Source organism: Corapipo altera, unplaced genomic scaffold, assembly GCF_003945725.1.
Source record: "Corapipo altera isolate COAL_440 unplaced genomic scaffold, ASM394572v1 150, whole genome shotgun sequence".
NCBI lineage: Eukaryota > Metazoa > Chordata > Aves > Passeriformes > Pipridae > Corapipo > Corapipo altera.
In genome coordinates this window covers 1,531,289-1,548,292 of record NW_020884941.1, presented here as the reverse complement: position 1 = coordinate 1,548,292, position 17,004 = coordinate 1,531,289, and the positions used below count along the sequence as shown (strand labels likewise).

Here is a 17,004-nt window from a genome sequence, read left to right as displayed (position 1 = left end):
GTATATGATAAGCAACACTCCAGCACCCTGGGCCTCCCCCTGCTTTTGTGTTAAGAGCATAACTAAGAGTAAATGCTTGTTTTAATTTTTCTCCCCCGTCCCAGCTCTTGCTGAGAGGGGAGGCCCATTTGGGAGGAACGTTGGCATGAATGTACTGAGCCCCAGATGTTTCCCTGTCCTCAGCAGAGCCACTCCAGAGCATTATTGAAGTGGTGGGGCAGAGGTAGGTTGGTGTTTGAGTGGGGTGTCCTCAGCCCTGATTCCCTTGCAAGGAGGTCTGAGCAGAGCGTGTTGGCTGGAGAGCCCTGCTCCTGGCACAGTCCCTGCACCCGAGGATGTGGAGAGGGCAGAAACAGTGTGTGGTGTTCTTTGTTAAAGAAACTGTGGAGAGATGTTTTTGTAACAGAAAAGGACAGACTGGGAGGGAATCCAGGCTGCTCTTTAGTTTCTCTCTTCAGCAAGTGGCAAGTTCTTTGTCCAAGGACTTCTTGAATGAGAGCAGGCAAAGAACTGCAGAGCCACAGCAGTATGGGAAGGTTGTGTGGAGTTTTCAGTGCTGCTTCCCATCCCTTGGAAATTCCTTCCAGAGCAACCAGCCTGGGATTTTGTGTTTCCTTGCCTTAGCAACTCTTTAATAGCACAGTACTCTTTCTGTTTTTGCCTCCAGTCTGGGTTTAACCCTGCTGATCTTCTACTATTGCTTTGCCATTGTTGGCATGGAGTTCTTTGCTGGCGTGGTCTACCCGAACTGCTGCAAGTGAGTACCTCAAATCTCCATCCCCCTCAGCAGTGCTTTTGGTGCTCAGCCAGCAGCAGTGAGCTCTGGCAGCTCTATTTCCCTTTGGAGAAGGGGCCAGAGGATGGGGCTCAGTGGGGTTTTTGTAGCTCAGGCCACACGTGGTGAAAATGCAGGACATGCTTCACTTCTCTTGTTCCATCCCTGAAAGTGTCCAAGGCCAGGTTGGAGGGGGCTCTGAGCAACCTGGTCTAGTGGAAGGTGTCCCTGCCCATAGCAGAGGGGTTGGAATGAGATGGTCCTTAAGGTCCCTTGCAACCCAAATCATTCTATGCTTCCGTGATGCCAGAGTTGCTTGGCCAGATGTATTAAATATTTAGACCTCCCTTTGTACCAAGATGAATTCACCTGGTCCTGTAAGCTAAGCTGTCCTGTGCCCTTTTATCTTAAATTATGTCAGACCACTTGGGAATGCCAAGCTTTAAGGCTATGAGCCAGGGAGTCCAACTCAAACTCTCAGTTTCTCTAGTGTAATATTTGCAGAGTGGTTAGAAAGTCTCCATGTGCTCCCTGGGCTTGTGCTGAGCTGTGAAGGAAAGGGAATTGCTTTCAGAGGAAAAGGCCAAGAGGTAGAAACTGCCACCCTGCTCACCACCTTCTAGGGGGATTGGTATTTATAACCCTTGAGATTTTCCTTGCTTTTCTAGTCTCTGCTGATTCTATGTCCTGGTTTCTCCAACCAGCACAAGCACAGTTGCAGATTCCTACCGCTGGGTGAATCACACAGTTGGCAACAAAACAGTTGTGGAAGAAGGGTATTACTATCTCAACAACTTTGACAACATTTTGAACAGCTTTGGTAAGGGCAGTTTTGTCTGTAGCAAAGATTATTCTGTGTTCCTGCCGAGCTGGGTGGCTCTGTAATGCTGTAATGCTCATGTGAGCGTGGGACTCTCCAAGAGTCCTACTAATGCACCTCAAGCACACAGCATCCTGCACTTTCTGTCTGGACAACTCCAGCTGACTAATTGTGCCATGACTGTTTTGCAAGGTAGGCAGATGTCTCTTAAAGCCAGCTGGAAGCCATCAGATCTGTTCTGGCTGGTGATCAGACCAGACTTCCAGAGGTGTTTAAGGAGGGCATTAAGTCACTGCCCTTCTAAAGAACCAAAGTGATGCCAATACATTTCTCTAAACCCACTGATGAAGAATAATTTGAATGTGTTGATTACTCTCCTTGATTTTTCTCAATGTGTGAGCAGAGATGCTTATGTCCTGGAGATTTCAGAGGTCTCCATGCTCCCTAGTGAAGAGAGTCAGGTCTGTTTCTGATTCTTTTCAGAAATACAGATTGAGCCATGCTGCTCGTTCTGTGGGTCTGACCCCCTTTGTCTGAAGCAAAGATGAGGGTTTGTGTTGTGTCTCCAGATTTGCTGGCTGTCTTGAAACTTTGTCTAAAAATCACTGTAAAATGGGTCAGGATGGATAAAGCAATTGCCTGTATGTTTTCTCTCCCTTCTGTACAGTCACACTGTTTGAGCTGACAGTTGTCAACGACTGGTACATCATCATGGTGAGTAAACCTCACCTACCCCGTGTGCACAGACAGCACAGACTCTGCCAGTTGAGCTGGATTTTCCACACCACCACTGCTTCCTTCCCATGGTGATTGGAATGAGCTCAATACTGTCACCTGTTGCCACTCAGCTTTTGGTCCTGATTGTTGGGTGGCATTTGACCTCTGGGATGCTGCTGGGCATGGTTTCCTGTGAATCTTGACCAGCCTTCAGGCCAGTTTTCACAGTCTGGACAGACATTTGACCTCTGGGATGCTGCTGGGCACGGTTTCCTGTGAATCTTGACCTGCCTTCAGGCCAGTTTTCACAGTCTGGACAGACAAGTCGCTCTGTGCTCCAGTTTGTCACCCTGCTGTCCGAGCTGTGTTCTCATGGCACAGTGGCTCTCACAGCCACAAGCCCTGAATGATCTGTGTGTTTGTATACAGAAACCTCTCCTTTTTAGCTTGAGGGGCAGCTTATCTGTGAGGACCAGCTGGGGCATTGAGCATTGCACAAGCAGTCCCTGGGGCCAACTGCAAAGCCACAAAAGAGAGAGTGTGTTTATGTTGCTTTATGTCTGTTAACAGTGACTCTCCCTTCTTTTGTGCACTGCTGATGTCTTCTCTCTCCTCTTCAGGAAGGGGTGACATCCCAAACTACTCACTGGAGCCGTCTTTACTTCATGATCTTCTATATTGTGACCATGGTGGTGATGACAATCATTGTGGCTTTTATTCTGGATGCTTTTGTCTTCCGCATGAACTACACTCGGAAGAACCAAGATTCAGAAGGTCAGAACCTAAAACATTGTATCTTCTCTCCCTGGTGCCTTATATCTGTAGGAGAGAATGGGATTGGCCAGCAAAGACCAGATATTAAATCTTAACCTGGCTTCCTCAGCTAATTCTTTTGCTTTTGTGTGATATTTCTATCTGGTCTTTCTGCTCTGGCCCTCATCTCTCCCCCAGCACTCCCCAAAATGTGTGGGTGGGTGTATGTGTTTTATATATATATATGTGTGTGTGTGCACCTACAAACTTCAACTACTTGAGCCATTTCAACCAAATTACTTGAAAATTGGAAGTCTGTCTTCATTTCATGAAAGAACTCTAGGAAACACTACAGCAATGATGTAGCAAAGCACAGCAGCAAACCTTACAGGAAGGGAAGATGACAATGTTTTTTAAAACCAATTTCCCTTCCTCACTAATGTACTCACTGGCAGCAGAACGTCTCCAAGTGGCTTTTCCAGCATCCAGGCTGATCCTGGTGGTTTGCCAGCGTTCTTTGCCATGACATGGAGGACAACAGACACTGCCTATCCAATTCTTTCCACATCTCCCAGTGGCACTTGCCTATCCAATTCTTTCCACATCTCCCAGTGGCACTTAGACTGGTGCTGGTTTTGGACCTGCTTTTCTGTACCCTTTAGGAACTGGCAGTGACTGGTCTCTCTCCATCCCCTTGCCCCTGTGAACCATCACTTTTACTCCCTGTCTCCTGAGCTGGGGGTCTGAAACTGCCAGTACCTTCATAACCTGCTAGTTTAGGTGCCAGAACCACTCTCATCTCTTGTAGCCCTTCTCCTGCTATTCCTTCAGGGAATCTGCACCCAGACTTTTCTATTCATTTTCCATGTAGATTAATCTTAATAATTCTGAACACCTTTCTGCAGGAAGGAGCTATAGCTGCTGCCCTTACACATTTAACAGCAGAGAATCTTCCCTGCAGAAACATGATGAAGGCCCAGGACCCCAATTTTTTTAGGTGCCAGAAGATCAAATTTTTGTGGTGCATGGTAGGAGCCAGGGGTTGGAAACACTTGTCATTGTGATCCCTCTTGCACCCAGTTTGAAGGGAGCAGTGAAGGACATTGGTTAGCTCTGAACTCCCAAGCTCTTTTAGGCAGATGAAGGTCAAAAGGCAGCAACTCCTATGTGATTATTTGCTTTCTTAATTTACAGGCAAGCAAAAAGCTACAAGATTTATTATTTTTTAAGTTACTGAGGAGCCTGATGATTTAAAAAGTTGAGAAAATGGTTTGGGCCAGAAAGTTTGCTGGCCCTACACACTAGTTAACTTTTTTCCCTGCCTTGCTGTAGGTCAAGGACATACATGTTCTAGTCACAAGAGCAGGTACAGGCTGTACCTGACCTCTGACTCAGTCCTGTGTGCTTTAGACTTTGCTTTCCAGGGTTATCAGTGGCTGATGAAGCAATGCTCATCTCGGAGACCTTTTTTCCCCCCTCTTTTTGTTTCTTGCCTGTCCAGAAGATAATGGCATTGTGCTGGAGAAGGAGATCTCCAAGGAGGAAGTGATTGGTGTAATCGAGCTGTACAAGAGGAGTTCAGCTGCCACTGAAACAGCTCAGCTGCAGAAGATCGTTTTGCAGATGGACAAATATGGGGTAGGAGGAAACACTGCAAGTTCTCAGCTTCAGGAGATGGGGGGCATGCCAGGGCCACAAGTGCCTTTTGCTGTCTCAGGAGAGAAAATCCACGTGCCTTTGAGAGCTGAGCTGCTCTCTGGACTCTGCAGCATCACAAAGTTTTGCTGCTCTAGAAAAGTACCAGCTGAGTCTCCCTGCTCTCTGGCAGCCTTAGAAAGGGCTTGTCTCTAGTCCCTCCAGACTTCCCTTAGAGCTGTCCTGGCCCAATGCTGACTGGAAAAAAAGTATATTTATTTTTACATTGTCTTGTAATTCTCCTCTGTGCCATCATACACTGAGGCTTGGACAACCTTGGAGAATTATACAGCAATATGATGGTATCGATTCCAGGTTCTTTTTTCCATGGTACAGCTTACATTTTCATTCTAAAACGGGATGGACAACAGGGAGAATGAGCTCTTGTCTCAGATCTGTTGTCTCATGCATCTGGGAAGAGCTTAAGTGGTTGTTGTAATAATAGCCATTATATTCCTGTATCACCATGACAAAGGGCAGGTGCTGCAGTCTCTCAGGTGACCTTTATTTGCTTTGATTGGCTTGGTAGTTACAGGCTGGGCCCTTGTTCACAGACAAAGCTCAGAACAGGGATGGAAATACTGATCAGAAGCAGTTTTAAAGACAATAAACCAAAGCAGGAGGTTGTCCTCAGCCTTGCAATGACGATGCCAGACCTGAGGTTTCTTTTGCTTCTCAATCCTGCTCATATAATTCATGTGGTCAGAGCGTAATTCTGACTTCAGCTCTCTGTTTACACAGTTTCAGAGGTCCAGTCCCACGCAGTAAATGTTATTAGATGAGTTATGAGCCTTGTTCCAGGCACTGATGTTGTGTTCATTTAACTCAATTAAGCACCACTGACACATCCACCCGAGCTACCTCTCCCTCTGCAGTCTTTGGGGATCTGCTCAGTGTGATTAGTCTCAGCTGCAGTGGGTGCCTGCATTTGTACCATTGATGTGCACCCTAAAATGCCTTTTTCCCTTGACAAGAGGAGCCCAGGATAGCCCGAGTTCATCAGTGGGATCATGAAGGATGTCTGAACTTCCAGGACTGATCCTGTGAGCTGCTCAGATTAATGTCTCTTTTGTTTTTTCCTCCTCCTTCCCCCAACTCTTCAGCAAATGTCAACAGTGTTTCTGGGACGCAGATCAAGGACCAAGAGTGATTTGAGTATGAAGATGTATGAGGAGGAGATACAGGTATGTGGGCCTGACCTGGAGATATTAACAGGTCTCTGTGGTGAACAAACCATTGCCTGGAATAACAAACCACCCTTCTAAACACAGGAGACTGCCTTCCTCTGGGGGCAGGCAGCTGTGAGAAGGGTGGGCATCCAGGAAGTGTGGTTCAGGTTGATCCATCCTTGCTCTCAGGGATTTTGTTAAACCACAGAGCACATCAGAGCCTCCTCAGTGGGTCCAGGTGCCCAGCTGGGCAGGTGTGTCACTGTAAGCACACTCAGGGTGTGTGCAGGCACTCCAGCTTGGCTGAGCTCACCTGGGCTCCCCGGGTGTTTGCTGGGGCTGTGAGCACATTCCTGGTGCTGCCTGGGGCTTGGCTGCTGAGCACAGGGTTGCTAAACCCCTGGAATGTGTCTGAGCTTAGGCGTGTCCGTCTGACACAGAAACCAAAGGTTCTCCCAGGCAGCAGCTCCCTGGTTTGCCTTCAGAGTAGCAGGCTGAGCAAGATGGGAAACACGTTAATCAGCTGATTGCCTGGATAGTTTAGCACCTTCCTGCTTGTGCCCTCCATGGTCAGGAGCTTTCTGCAGTGTATTTGGTCACTGCCCTGCCAAAGGTAGTTGAAGGTTGTGGGCTAATTAGTACTGAAAGGATTAATCTTGTAACCATTTGAATCTGTCCTTTGTCTCCGGGCAGCCAGCTTGGGGTGAGTCTTCAGTCTCCCTAAGGAAAATAAACATTTTTTTTAACATTATTTACCTCAGGGCTGAGTGATCTGCAGAGAAGCTCCCTGCCTGTTCTTCTTGGTCTGTGATTCAGGGATGTGACATGCTGCAACACAGGATTGGGAGCAGCTCTGCAAATCCCAGATATCAGGGGAACATCGATACCAGAGCCCCTGGATGTTCAGGAGGGACATCCTGAGAGAGGGGTGTTTCCTTGCCCAGGTTTGCTTGGACTGTGGTTGGCAAGGTCTCAATGCATCCATCACAATTGGGCTGCAGTTAACAGGGTCATTCCAGGAGTATCCAGGGCTTTGGAAAGAGCCCTCTGTGCCTGAACAAATGTGCCCTCACATGGCAGAGTCACCCAAGGCCAGTGTGAGGCAGAACCTGATCCCTATGTGTTTGGTCTCCTGTTGCAGGAATGGTATGAGGAGCACTCCAGAAAAGAGGAATCTCAGACACCATTGCAAGAGCCTGCATCTGCTTCCAACAGCTCTCTGAAGCCCCTGAGCCTCCGACAACGCTCCCAGACTGTCATTTAGGCCTAGCTAACGCCAGCCGCCTTCTATGCAATAACCTAGAGTATCCCTTCACAGCATATTTTGGGATGATGTATATAGACCTGTCAGTGTACTGGTTTAGGGTTCAAATCTCTTCCCCAGCAGTGGGTTGCTGAAAAAACCAGAGGCCCAGGGGGCTCTGTGTAAGGCTGCTGCACGCAGGTTGAGCAGGGTGAACATTTCGGACAGAACAGAGCCCTTGTCCCTCTGAGCCACTTCCCAGGCTCCAACCTGCTGCCTGTTCCTGCGGCCTGTCTTACCACTAACAGACCATGGGGAAAGGGATGTGTAATCTATTAACAGCAGGGAATTTGCTGAAGTCACCTGCTTAGTATTAAAACCGTGGCCCTTTTTGAAGATCCCTCTTGCTTAAAGGGTACCGTTAACCTAGGAATAAAAGATCAGGGAGTGAGTTTTTCTTCTCCACCTTCCTTATGCAAAGAAAGGGGAGGTGGTGTGAAATCTCAGCACTTTTGGAAGAGCAGACTGCCTTCCCCCTCCTTTTTGGCACATGTAGATGCACACCCTGTAGTATCTCCAGCTCTGATTATTGAATTTACCTGTCCCTGAGCAGTTCTGAGGCAGAACCAGGGGCCAGCACATCATGTTGTGACCATAGGTGGGATGGGGGATTGGGGACACAAACTCTGTCTCTGCTGTAGCCATCCAGTATCTGTATTGCTGCTGGTCAGTCCTGCCTGTGACCCTGCCTGAGTTTGGGGTCTGCAAACCCCAAAGCTCCTGTCTCTGCTCTGGGGTGGGATTCTGCAGCACGACGTGGCTGTTGGCCTCTGCCACTTGGCCACCTGCTCTGCAAAGGGCAGACCTCTGGCTGGTCCTTAGCTCAGATAAATGACTGGGAGGAAGAAAGCAAGGCTTTTCAGCTCCAAGTCTGGCTTATTTCTGCCTGGCTCTGGGCTAAGGAGAGCTTCAAACAGTCCTGCTGGTTAGTGCTTAGCCAGGTCCTTGCTCTGTGCAGGTGAGAGTCCCAGCACCAGCAGTGTTGCTCCTCCCTTGCTCTCACCCCTGCAGAAATGTTCCTCAGGCCGGCAAACATCGACTCAGTGGGATCTTGGGAAGATCCACTGAAGAGCTTTACTGTTCCTCTGAAGTTTGGACACAGGAGGAACATGGAAGATGATGATTCTTCTCACCCATCAGCTTTTCTGCAGCTGGCAGGGAGGCTGCCAGATGTGGCAGCTGAGGGCTGGGAAGGAAGGGGGGAAAAAGGGATCCCTTCCCAGCTCTGCCACATTTGTTGTGTGATCATGGCAGGTTGTGTCATTGCTCATGTTTCATTTGAACCTGTCTCTCGAAGTCCCTCTTTCCCCTGTCAGCACAGAAAGTGCTGAGGGATAGAAGTACCCAGCAGAGGTTCCCCTCACCTTTTGCTGTTTGGTCTTTCCTCAGGTCTGGACTAAAAGCAGAGCTTGCTGGGGAAGCTTTCTCCTTCCTACAGGTACCTCAGGCAGTGGGAGATCTGTGTCCCCATTCCCCTTGTCCCACATCCCTGTCTTTTCCTCACCAAGTGGCACAAGGACAGTGGGAGAGGGCTGATCCTACCCAGGCAGCTCAGGAGCATTTCCTGGGTGGATGAGACAGAGGCAGGCAAGACAGAGCTGCTTCTGGAAATCTCTCACAGCACAGTGGGAGCTACGGGATGGAAGGAGTGGATGAGCAGCTTTCCAGGCAGTACACACCAGTGGCTGCTCCCAACCCTTGCCAAATTCCCTGGGTGCCTCCTGGCAACTCTTTGTTTCCTTTCTGTATACTTGCAGGTATGAAACAACTTCTGAACCGTGAAGGACCTTAAAGGGCTGTTTTCCAAACCATAAATTCGACCACAAGTTAACGAGCAGTGCAGTTGTTGCTCTTGCAGTTGCTCTGCGTGGAGTCGCAGCCCAGGAGGTTTATCCAGATTAGTCCTGGGGCTGGAGGAGATGGTGTTTATTGTGCTTTAAGTTGTGGGCAGGATGAATGAGCATTGTGAAGGTTAGGGGGCGAAAAATGTGGCTGTGTATAATCTCCACATTCTCCTGGCAGGGCTGTCAGTGACTTTTTTTTGGGGGAGTGTTTTCTGGGTGTGAAAGGAGCTGTGATTCTAAGCTATACTGAGGGGGGCACTGACCTGCTTATCATGCAATAACAGGGCTCTGTGGAGGGCTTGGGGTCAGGGCACAGGTGCTGCCTCTGTGGCTTCATGCCAAGGTGTTGATCCACCCCCACGTACCCACTGGGTTAATTATTTTTGTAAACCAAGGAGGGTGGCAGGAGTTTGCTTCTTCCATATGACTTTGGAAGGAAACAAAGTTTGAGTACGGGGCATCCCCTTCTATTTATCCTCCTCTTTCCCCCCCCCCCCCCCAACCCCAACACACAGACTAATGATGGAGACAATCATTTTGTAGGGAGCACGGGAGGAAGCACTGCAGGATTTTGTATGCTGGTGTTTTGTTTATAAAAACGATTTTATGGGTATGTCTGTCAAATGTTCTCTAGATTTTTTTCAGGCGCACTAATAAAAAGCACCCTTGGCTTTGTAAAGGCAGCGGCTTCCTCTCCTCCTTCCCTGTGTTATTCCAGAAGTGGGGTTTGGCCAAGCTGAAGCATTTGCAGTGTTTGAAGAGGAGCACTGCCCGCCCTGCCCTCCCTCTCCAGTGGCAAGTGCTTGCATTGGGAATATTTTGCGTGCGTGCCCTGACGAACTGCTCTGAATTCCTGTTCAGAGACATTGCAAAGCCCGGCTTCCCTTCTGCCCTCCCCCTACCAGTTTTTTTCCTAAGCATTAGGATAATGCTTTCAGTTAAGGTTTTTAACTCTCCAGGGTTAAGGCCAGAAGGGGTGTTTGACCCTGTGCCTCTGTTGCGGAACGTTGGCCCCGCGGTTTCGATTGCTGTAGCCTCGCTGGGTGGAAGGAAGTGGGGGTTGTCTCCCGGATAATTCCGGAGCAGGTTCAGGGCAGAGCCAATAGCTGCAGGCACAGGGAGCGTTATTTTTTGTGAAAGCCCTGGTTAGAAAAAGGAGAAATGCTCCGGGGCCAGGAGGCTGCTGGCACCCCCAGAAGGGAGCAGGGACTGGGTCCACGGTTGTGCTGCTTGCACAACACCCCCCCCTCTCCCGTGGGGCAGTGAGGTGGGTGTCCCTCTGGAACAGCACTTTGCTTTCCAGCTCTGTGGATGCTCCTAACTGGGAGCAGAACCACGAGCCCGCTCACTGTGCTCCTCCCCTGGGACCGAGGGCAGCCCCTCCCGTGTCCCTGTCCCCAGGGACTGAGCAGTGCCTCTCACCGACCGTGCTGACCCCTGGCACGACCGTGACACATCGTTTCCCAACGTGAGGGGACATGTGACTGCTCTTGGGACAGCGGCTGCTGGTGAACCCAGAGGAAACCACTTTCCCAGACCCTGGGGAAAACCGCCCTGGGTGGCCTGGGGTGTCACTCCCAGCTCAGCCCCCGCTGTTCCCTCTGCCCTGCAAAGGCTCCACGCTGAGTAAGGGCTGTGTCACGCCAGCATAGGGCAAGAGAAATTGCCCTCCCAGCAAACAGAAGCCAAGGCTGGGTTTGTGAGGGTTTTTTATTGCAATTTTTTTACAGTGTCTAAACCTAGTCCTGCCAGAGGCTAACACTGTGTCGAAACTTCCAGGTCCTTTCCTACAGCTCTACCCGCCCCAGGAGGAGGAGGAGGAGGAGGAGAAAAGTAGGATCTGAAACTCCAAGTTGAAAAACATCACTAAAAAAAGCAGGGGAAACCAGCCTCCCTTGGTTTGGTGTTTGTTTTTCCTCCGGCTTTGCCTGCACTAAACCCAGCGCTGCCCTGGAGCGCTGACTCACCTTAACCCTGTCTGGCTCTGCCCCAGCTGCTCTTCCAGCCCCATGGTGCCAACACAGAGTGTCCTTTAAAAGGACAAACATCTGCTTGGACTTTTAGAGTTACCCTGTGTACACAACGGCCCCAGCCCTGTCCTGGACCAGCTGGATGGAGGTGAGGAGGGGAAGGTGAAGTGGTTGAGGAGGTAAAGCCTCTCTTCTTGTGCCCCCAAACTGGAGCTGCCCCATCCTCTGCTCCTGCCACTGGGACCAAAGGCAGCCGAGGTCTCGACCTTGCTCCTGCCCAGGGCTGCCATGAGTTAAACAGATTAAACAGAGCGAGCAGAGGATGTGGCCAGTGACTAACAACTCCTCTCTCTAACCACAGCCATCCTCTCTTCTGAAGTGAAGGCTGAGGGCTGGGCTGGCACCTCCAGCAGCTCAGCTGGGGTCAGGGTGCCCTTGTCCCCCTGGCAGGGACAGGGGAGGGGCAGAGTGAGATCCAGGGCTGGATGTGATCCCCTGGGGTCAGTCAGAGGTGGAGAGATGGATCACCCTGAACTCAGTCAGCAGGGCCACGCAGAGGAACACCAGGTAGTAGGTGATGAGGCAGATGCCGTAGGCCTTGCCCAAGTGGAAGCACTGAGCTGGCACCGACACGAAGGAGAAGACCAGGCTCAGCCCCAGGGCCCCTGCCAGGACCCAGACCAGGAGGCTGTCAGGCTCCAGCTGCCAGAGAGATGGGGAGTGATGTGGGGTGACACCAGAGTCCTGCTGCCAGCCTGACCTGTGTCACCGTGTTGCTGCAGCCTTACCTTCACCAGCGGCTGGCTGCTGCTCATCTGCAGCAGGCAGCCCAGTCCCACTCCAACCAGGATGTCTGGGGCACGTTCAGGATGGAGACACAGCACAGGAGACCTCGGGGCAGTGACAGAACCAGCCACATCCCTCCTGCCCTGGGGAGGGGCACAGCACCAGCCTTCCTTGTCCTCCTCCTTCTCCTCCTCCTTTCTGCACCCCATGGTTGTTGCCTGGCCCCAAAGCATTCCCCTGCTTGTAAATACAACCTGGAGCAGTCGAGGAGGAGAGGCTTCAGCCTGGTTTGGGGACGCACCAGAAGGAGGCACAGGCTCTGTCTTCCCCTCTTTCCCTTTGGCAAATCCCAAATTTGCCAGACTCCAGCCCAAACTCCCACCCTTCTGGGGCTGGGAGAGCCATGGGGACAGTGTGGTGGTGCTGATGGCTCCACCCCTGCAGCTCATAAATACTACCCCAGAATCCCCACACTGTGAGGACATCGAGGAGGTTGCCAGCATCACTGGGGCTCTGGGCTGGATCCTGCCCAGCTCCTCTCTAGGGGTCCCACAGGACCAGGGCCTCTCTTGGGCTGTAGGCAGGGAAATTGAGGCAGCCCCTGCCCCTGGCACCCAAAGGATACTGAAGATGATGCCCCCGAAGCAGGCGGAGAAGGCCATGCGGGGATAGCCCTGCCGTGCCATGGTGAGGTCGGAGAAGGTGTCTGCAGAGGGAGAAGGGGAGACCTTGGGGGATGGCAGGGGGACCCCAGGGTGTGCCTGGGGGGCACTGGGGCACAGCAGAGCCCTCACCACCGATGCTGTTGCCCCAGGCCAGCAGTGTCAAGCCCAGCACGGTGTTGCTCAGCTGGAAGATGATGCCCAGGGTCCGCAGGATGTTCACCAGCTCTGTGGCTGCAGCGTTGATCCACATGGCACTGGCCAAAAACCCAAGGAAGGCAAATACCTGCCAGGAAGAGGTGCAAGCTGGGCTCTGGGTACCTCCCACAGGGCCCTGCCCACCTTCAGCCAGTCATATCCTTCCTGGGGATGCTGGGGAATGGGAAAGAGGTCCTGGCTCCTGCTCTGCCCCCAGGACCCTCAGCCCAGACCAGAGCAGGCTGGGCTGGTCCCCGGTGGGTGTTCAGGGCTGGAGGACACCTTACACAGTGATATTTGGGTGGCTCCTCATTGCTTGTGGTGATGAAGATGATGATGGCCAGGACAGAGCCAACCAGTGTGACCAGTCCCCAGACTGGGAAGACGCCCTGGATCTGGTACAGCCCATCTGCACATGGTGGGGAGAGGGGACATCAGAGCAGCTGGGGCAGGATCTGACCAAACTCAAGGTAGGAGGTAAAGCCTTGTCCCCTAAAGCCACCTCTCCCAAGCCCTCAGAGGGTTGCTCCCCTCAGTGCCTTAGTTTCTCCAGGCAGGCCAGGCCTGCTCCATTTTTACTCCAGGTCCTGGATGCTGGGGGGCCACCCCAGCCCCTGTAAGGGTGCATCCAGCTGCAAACCAGGCCCCCAGCTTGGCTCTTCACTGCCCATCCTCCCTCCCCAGAACAGGGAGCCAGCTCCGAGGGGCTCCTGTAGTCCCCAGGGCTTTGGTGGCCATCTCAGTCCCGTCCCCTCCTGGGAGCTGGGAATGCCCCAGACTCTTACAGGCACCCGACTTCAGGGTGAGGATGCAGAGCAGGGGGCTGGTGAGGATGTGCAGGCAGTTGAGGGGTCTCTTCCAGTTCAGGTCATCCTTGTCAGGGTCCACAACGGGAACAGTGAGCAGCAGCACCAGCTCCACGGGCACCTGGGGTGAGGGACCCCCAAGCTGAGACACCCTGTGAGGTGCCCCGTGACCCATCCCCAACCCACCACACATCCCACCATCCCCACTCCAAAGCCTGGGGGGGTGACACAGTCCCAAGGGCCAGCAGGGTTGGGGAAGCCCCATGGGGAGGCTTCTCCTGGCTCATGTCCCCCCTACTCACCCTGAAGGCCTTGAAGAGCCGCCAGTACCAGGGCTTCCTCCTCCACTTGCGGTAGTCCAAGGGGCTGAGGGCCGTGGTGAGGATGCGCAGGGAGGTCTCCTGGGAGGGGAGCAGGGGCCGGTACTCCTCACCTGAGAGGGGCCACAGTGGCTGAGCAGGGTGAGGGGGGGTTCCCTGGGCTCCCCCAGCCCTTCCAGTGTGGGGCTGCAGTGCCCTGTGTGCCTCCAGGGGGATCCACCCACCCCAGGGCAGCACCCGGCCATGCCCACCCCATGGGCTCAGTCACACATGCAGCAACCTGGGGGTCTCTGGGACCCCCGAGGACAGAGCCAGCCCCAAGCCCAGCAGGAAGAACATACCATAGTCACTGCTGTTTGTGCCTGGGGGCTCCGGCTCTTCGGAATCCGTCGGCATCTCTGGGGGGAGGAGGAGTGGACGGGGACAGTGGAAGGAAACCCCGTCACACCCGGGGTCCCACCACAGCCAGGTGGCCCTTACCTGGCTCCCAGGGCCCAGGGGGAGCCGTCCCGTCCCCCCGCTGCCGCCGGTGGATCCAGGTGCAGAGCACCACAGTGACAACGTAGAACACGTACAGCCCCAGGTAACCTGGGAGGGGGGAGTGATGGGGGGGTTATGGCACCCCCAGGCTGCTCCCACCACCCCCCAGCTCCAGTACCCCCCCAGCGCTCACCCAGAGCCTCTCCCAGCCTGATCCTGCCGAAGTAGAGGACCATGAAGGTGAGGAAGACGGCCAACATGTAGAAGATGACATCCCTGAGGAAGGGCCTGGAGGCGGCCGTGAAGGGCTTGACCAGGGCGATGCCCCCGGCCACCACCGTGGTCACGAACACACCGGCACCTGCCAACGCCACGGGACCCTCTCAGCGGGTGGGAACATCCCACGGCTCCACAATGTTCCCCCCAAACACGGGTCCCAAGCCAGCAGCTCCCAGGGAGGAGCTGGCAGTGGGAGTCCCCTTACCAAAGATGGCCCCGATGGCCAGCCCCGCTGTCCGGGGGTCGGAGAAGGCCACCACGGCACTGAAGACATCCGGTGCCCCATTTCCAAAGGCCAGGAAGGTGACGCCATGGAGAGGGCACGTCAAGGAAAAGGCCTGGGGGTCTCTTCCCCTGTGGGGACACAGGGGGGCTGTGCATTCCCACCCAGTGCCAGCACACGACCACTTGTCCCAGTGCCACCTCCAGGCTCACGCTCTGAACTGATTTCCCCTGGCACGGTGCCAAGGGGACACAAAGTGACCCCATCACAGCCACCTCCTCTGCCCTGTCCCCACATCCCCCCCTCCCTGGATGAGTTCCCATGTGCTTTGCCAAGGATACTGCCACGTTGTGGGACAGCTTCAGGTTGGTGGAGATGGCCGACAAGTTGGGACAGAAGCTGGAAAGGCAGAGAAGGAGGCGGAGAGGGTTGATGGGGCTGCTCGGGGACCACAGGGCTCCCACTCACCCCGGGGACCGTCCCCTCCTCTGCGGGGCCACTCACAACTTCTCTGCTGTCACACCAAGGATGATGAACAGGTACAGCAGCCAGAGAGCCTATGGGGTCAGGGGTGGCAGAGAGGGGTCAGTGGGGTCCCCACCCCACGCCCCCACAGAGGAGCATCCCCCAGCACAGCCCTGCTCCCGTCCTTACATAGAGGGTGACAGCGAGGGGCAGCAGCCGGGGGGGGAAGACGCAGAAGACCCCATTGAGGTAGTCGAGGAAGCCCCCGTCCATCCGGCAGTCGGGGTTGGATCGGATGAAGCGGCACCACTCGGAGCTGTTCTGTTTCCGAACCTCCCAGCACTGCGGGGCAGAGCGGGGACTGCTCAGCCGGGTTCCCCGAGCCTCTCCCCACCCCGAGCACCCCCTCATCCCCTCCGAGGGCTGCCATCGGGCACCCTGAGGTGCACTGCCCACCCCGAGCACCCTCCACTCCCCACATCGGGCACCCTGCCCCTCTGCGGGGCTGTTTTCGGCAGGTCACCGTCACCCCTGCCTCAGTTACCCCGTCTGTGCTACATGTGCGTGGGTGAAGGGCTGTGCCAGGGCCAGCAGAGGTGGAAGCCCTTGCCCACACCCTTGTCCCTGTCCCCACACAGCCCCCACCCAACCCCGGCCCTGGGAAGGCGCCGGCCTGGCAGGCGGCGAGGTTTTAGGAAGAGAAAACCGGCAACGGAGGAAATCCTGGTGAGATCCCAACTGCGATGGCGGGGACAGGGCAATCGGGGACGGGACGAGACGGGATTCCACTACCCCGGCAGCACCCAAATCCCTCCCGCTTCCCCCCAAACCCCACCGCAGTCCCCAGACTCACATCCAGGCCCCGTCCGTGGCTCAGAGCATCCCCCCCGGGAGAGACCATGCGCCCCACGTCCAGCAGCAGCGGGGTCCCGGCTGGCTGTGCCCCGGCCAGGCTGAGCACCCCGGCCAGCCCCGCGGCCCCCTGCCCCATGGCCCCCTGCCCCATGGGGGGGGGCAGCACCGGGGGGCACCTACCGCCGACAGCGGCCCCCGGGGGGAGCGATCGGGGTCTGCTCCCGCATCCCCATCCCGCGCTCCACGTGCGGGGCGAGGAGGGGTTAAAAATTAACAATAAAAACCAGAAATTATAATTTAAAATATAAAGAATAAAAAGGATAGAAGGCAGAGCCCCCCCGCGGGCAGGCTGAGCCCTCGCCGCCCCGCCACGTCCCCGCCGGGGGGGGGGGGCTCAGCCCCGGGGCCGCCCCGAGCTCAGGGAGATGGGGGTGGGCACCCACACCCCAGGCAGGACCAGGGGACCTGAGGGCACCCCCCAAAGCGGGGGGACGGGGGGACGGCGAGACCCCAATGCGGGGGGGGGGGGAGGGGGCCCCGGGGGGGGGGGGATACCGGGCGGGGATGCGGGGGGATGGATGCGGGGGTACCCGGGGACCCCACCCGCGGCGCGCACCCACCGTGTCGGCGCGGCCCCGCTGCCGTGCGCGGGCAGCTGATCCCCTCCGCGCCCCCCCCGCCTTAAAGGGGCCTCCACCCTTCGCCCTTAAAGCGACAGCGGCACTTTCCCACGCTGGTGGCGGGGTGGCAGCGAAGGGGGGACACGCGCGACTCTCTGCCCCGTCCCGTCCCTCTCAAGCCGGGACACCCACCCTGGGTGCTGCGCCCACCTACAGCCCCCTTTGGGGTGACCTTCTGAGAGCGGGCGAACTCATCGCAGGCAC

General features: G+C 54.8%; 2 protein-coding genes across 6 annotated transcripts in view; one reads left to right on the top strand and one right to left on the bottom strand.

Moving 5' to 3' along the window:
- Positions 1-9,759, top strand: part of TPCN1 (two pore segment channel 1) — a 45,760-nt gene extending 36,001 nt beyond the window's left edge. For 3 of the 5 annotated variants that reach the window (XM_027661475.1, XM_027661476.1, XM_027661479.1), the window contains 7 exons: positions 668-757; positions 1,480-1,595; positions 2,263-2,309; positions 2,933-3,086; positions 4,567-4,703; positions 5,864-5,944; positions 7,071-7,193. In XM_027661475.1, coding sequence (XP_027517276.1) covers positions 668-757; positions 1,480-1,595; positions 2,263-2,309; positions 2,933-3,086; positions 4,567-4,703; positions 5,864-5,944; positions 7,071-7,193 — 748 coding nt within the window. Of the gene's footprint in view, positions 1-667; positions 758-1,479; positions 1,596-2,262; positions 2,310-2,932; positions 3,087-4,566; positions 4,704-5,863; positions 5,945-7,070 lie in introns of all 5 variants that reach the window. The other 2 variants (XM_027661477.1, XM_027661480.1) reach the window with 1 other exon arrangement.
- A 1,009-nt stretch (positions 9,760-10,768) lies between these two features.
- On the bottom strand, positions 10,769-16,776 carry SLC8B1 (solute carrier family 8 member B1). Its single transcript, XM_027661481.1, has 15 exons — positions 16,119-16,776; positions 15,455-15,607; positions 15,305-15,357; positions 15,142-15,199; positions 14,783-14,888; positions 14,492-14,659; positions 14,299-14,406; positions 14,160-14,216; positions 13,801-13,931; positions 13,478-13,619; positions 12,980-13,101; positions 12,627-12,780; positions 12,458-12,538; positions 11,835-11,899; positions 10,769-11,748 (listed from the first exon to the last, which is right to left on the bottom strand). The coding sequence occupies exons 1-15, from the start codon at positions 16,269-16,271 to the stop codon at positions 11,548-11,550; spliced, it is 1,752 nt and encodes a 583-aa protein (XP_027517282.1). The 5' UTR covers positions 16,272-16,776; the 3' UTR covers positions 10,769-11,547.
- Between the last annotated feature and the right edge of the window lie 228 nt (positions 16,777-17,004).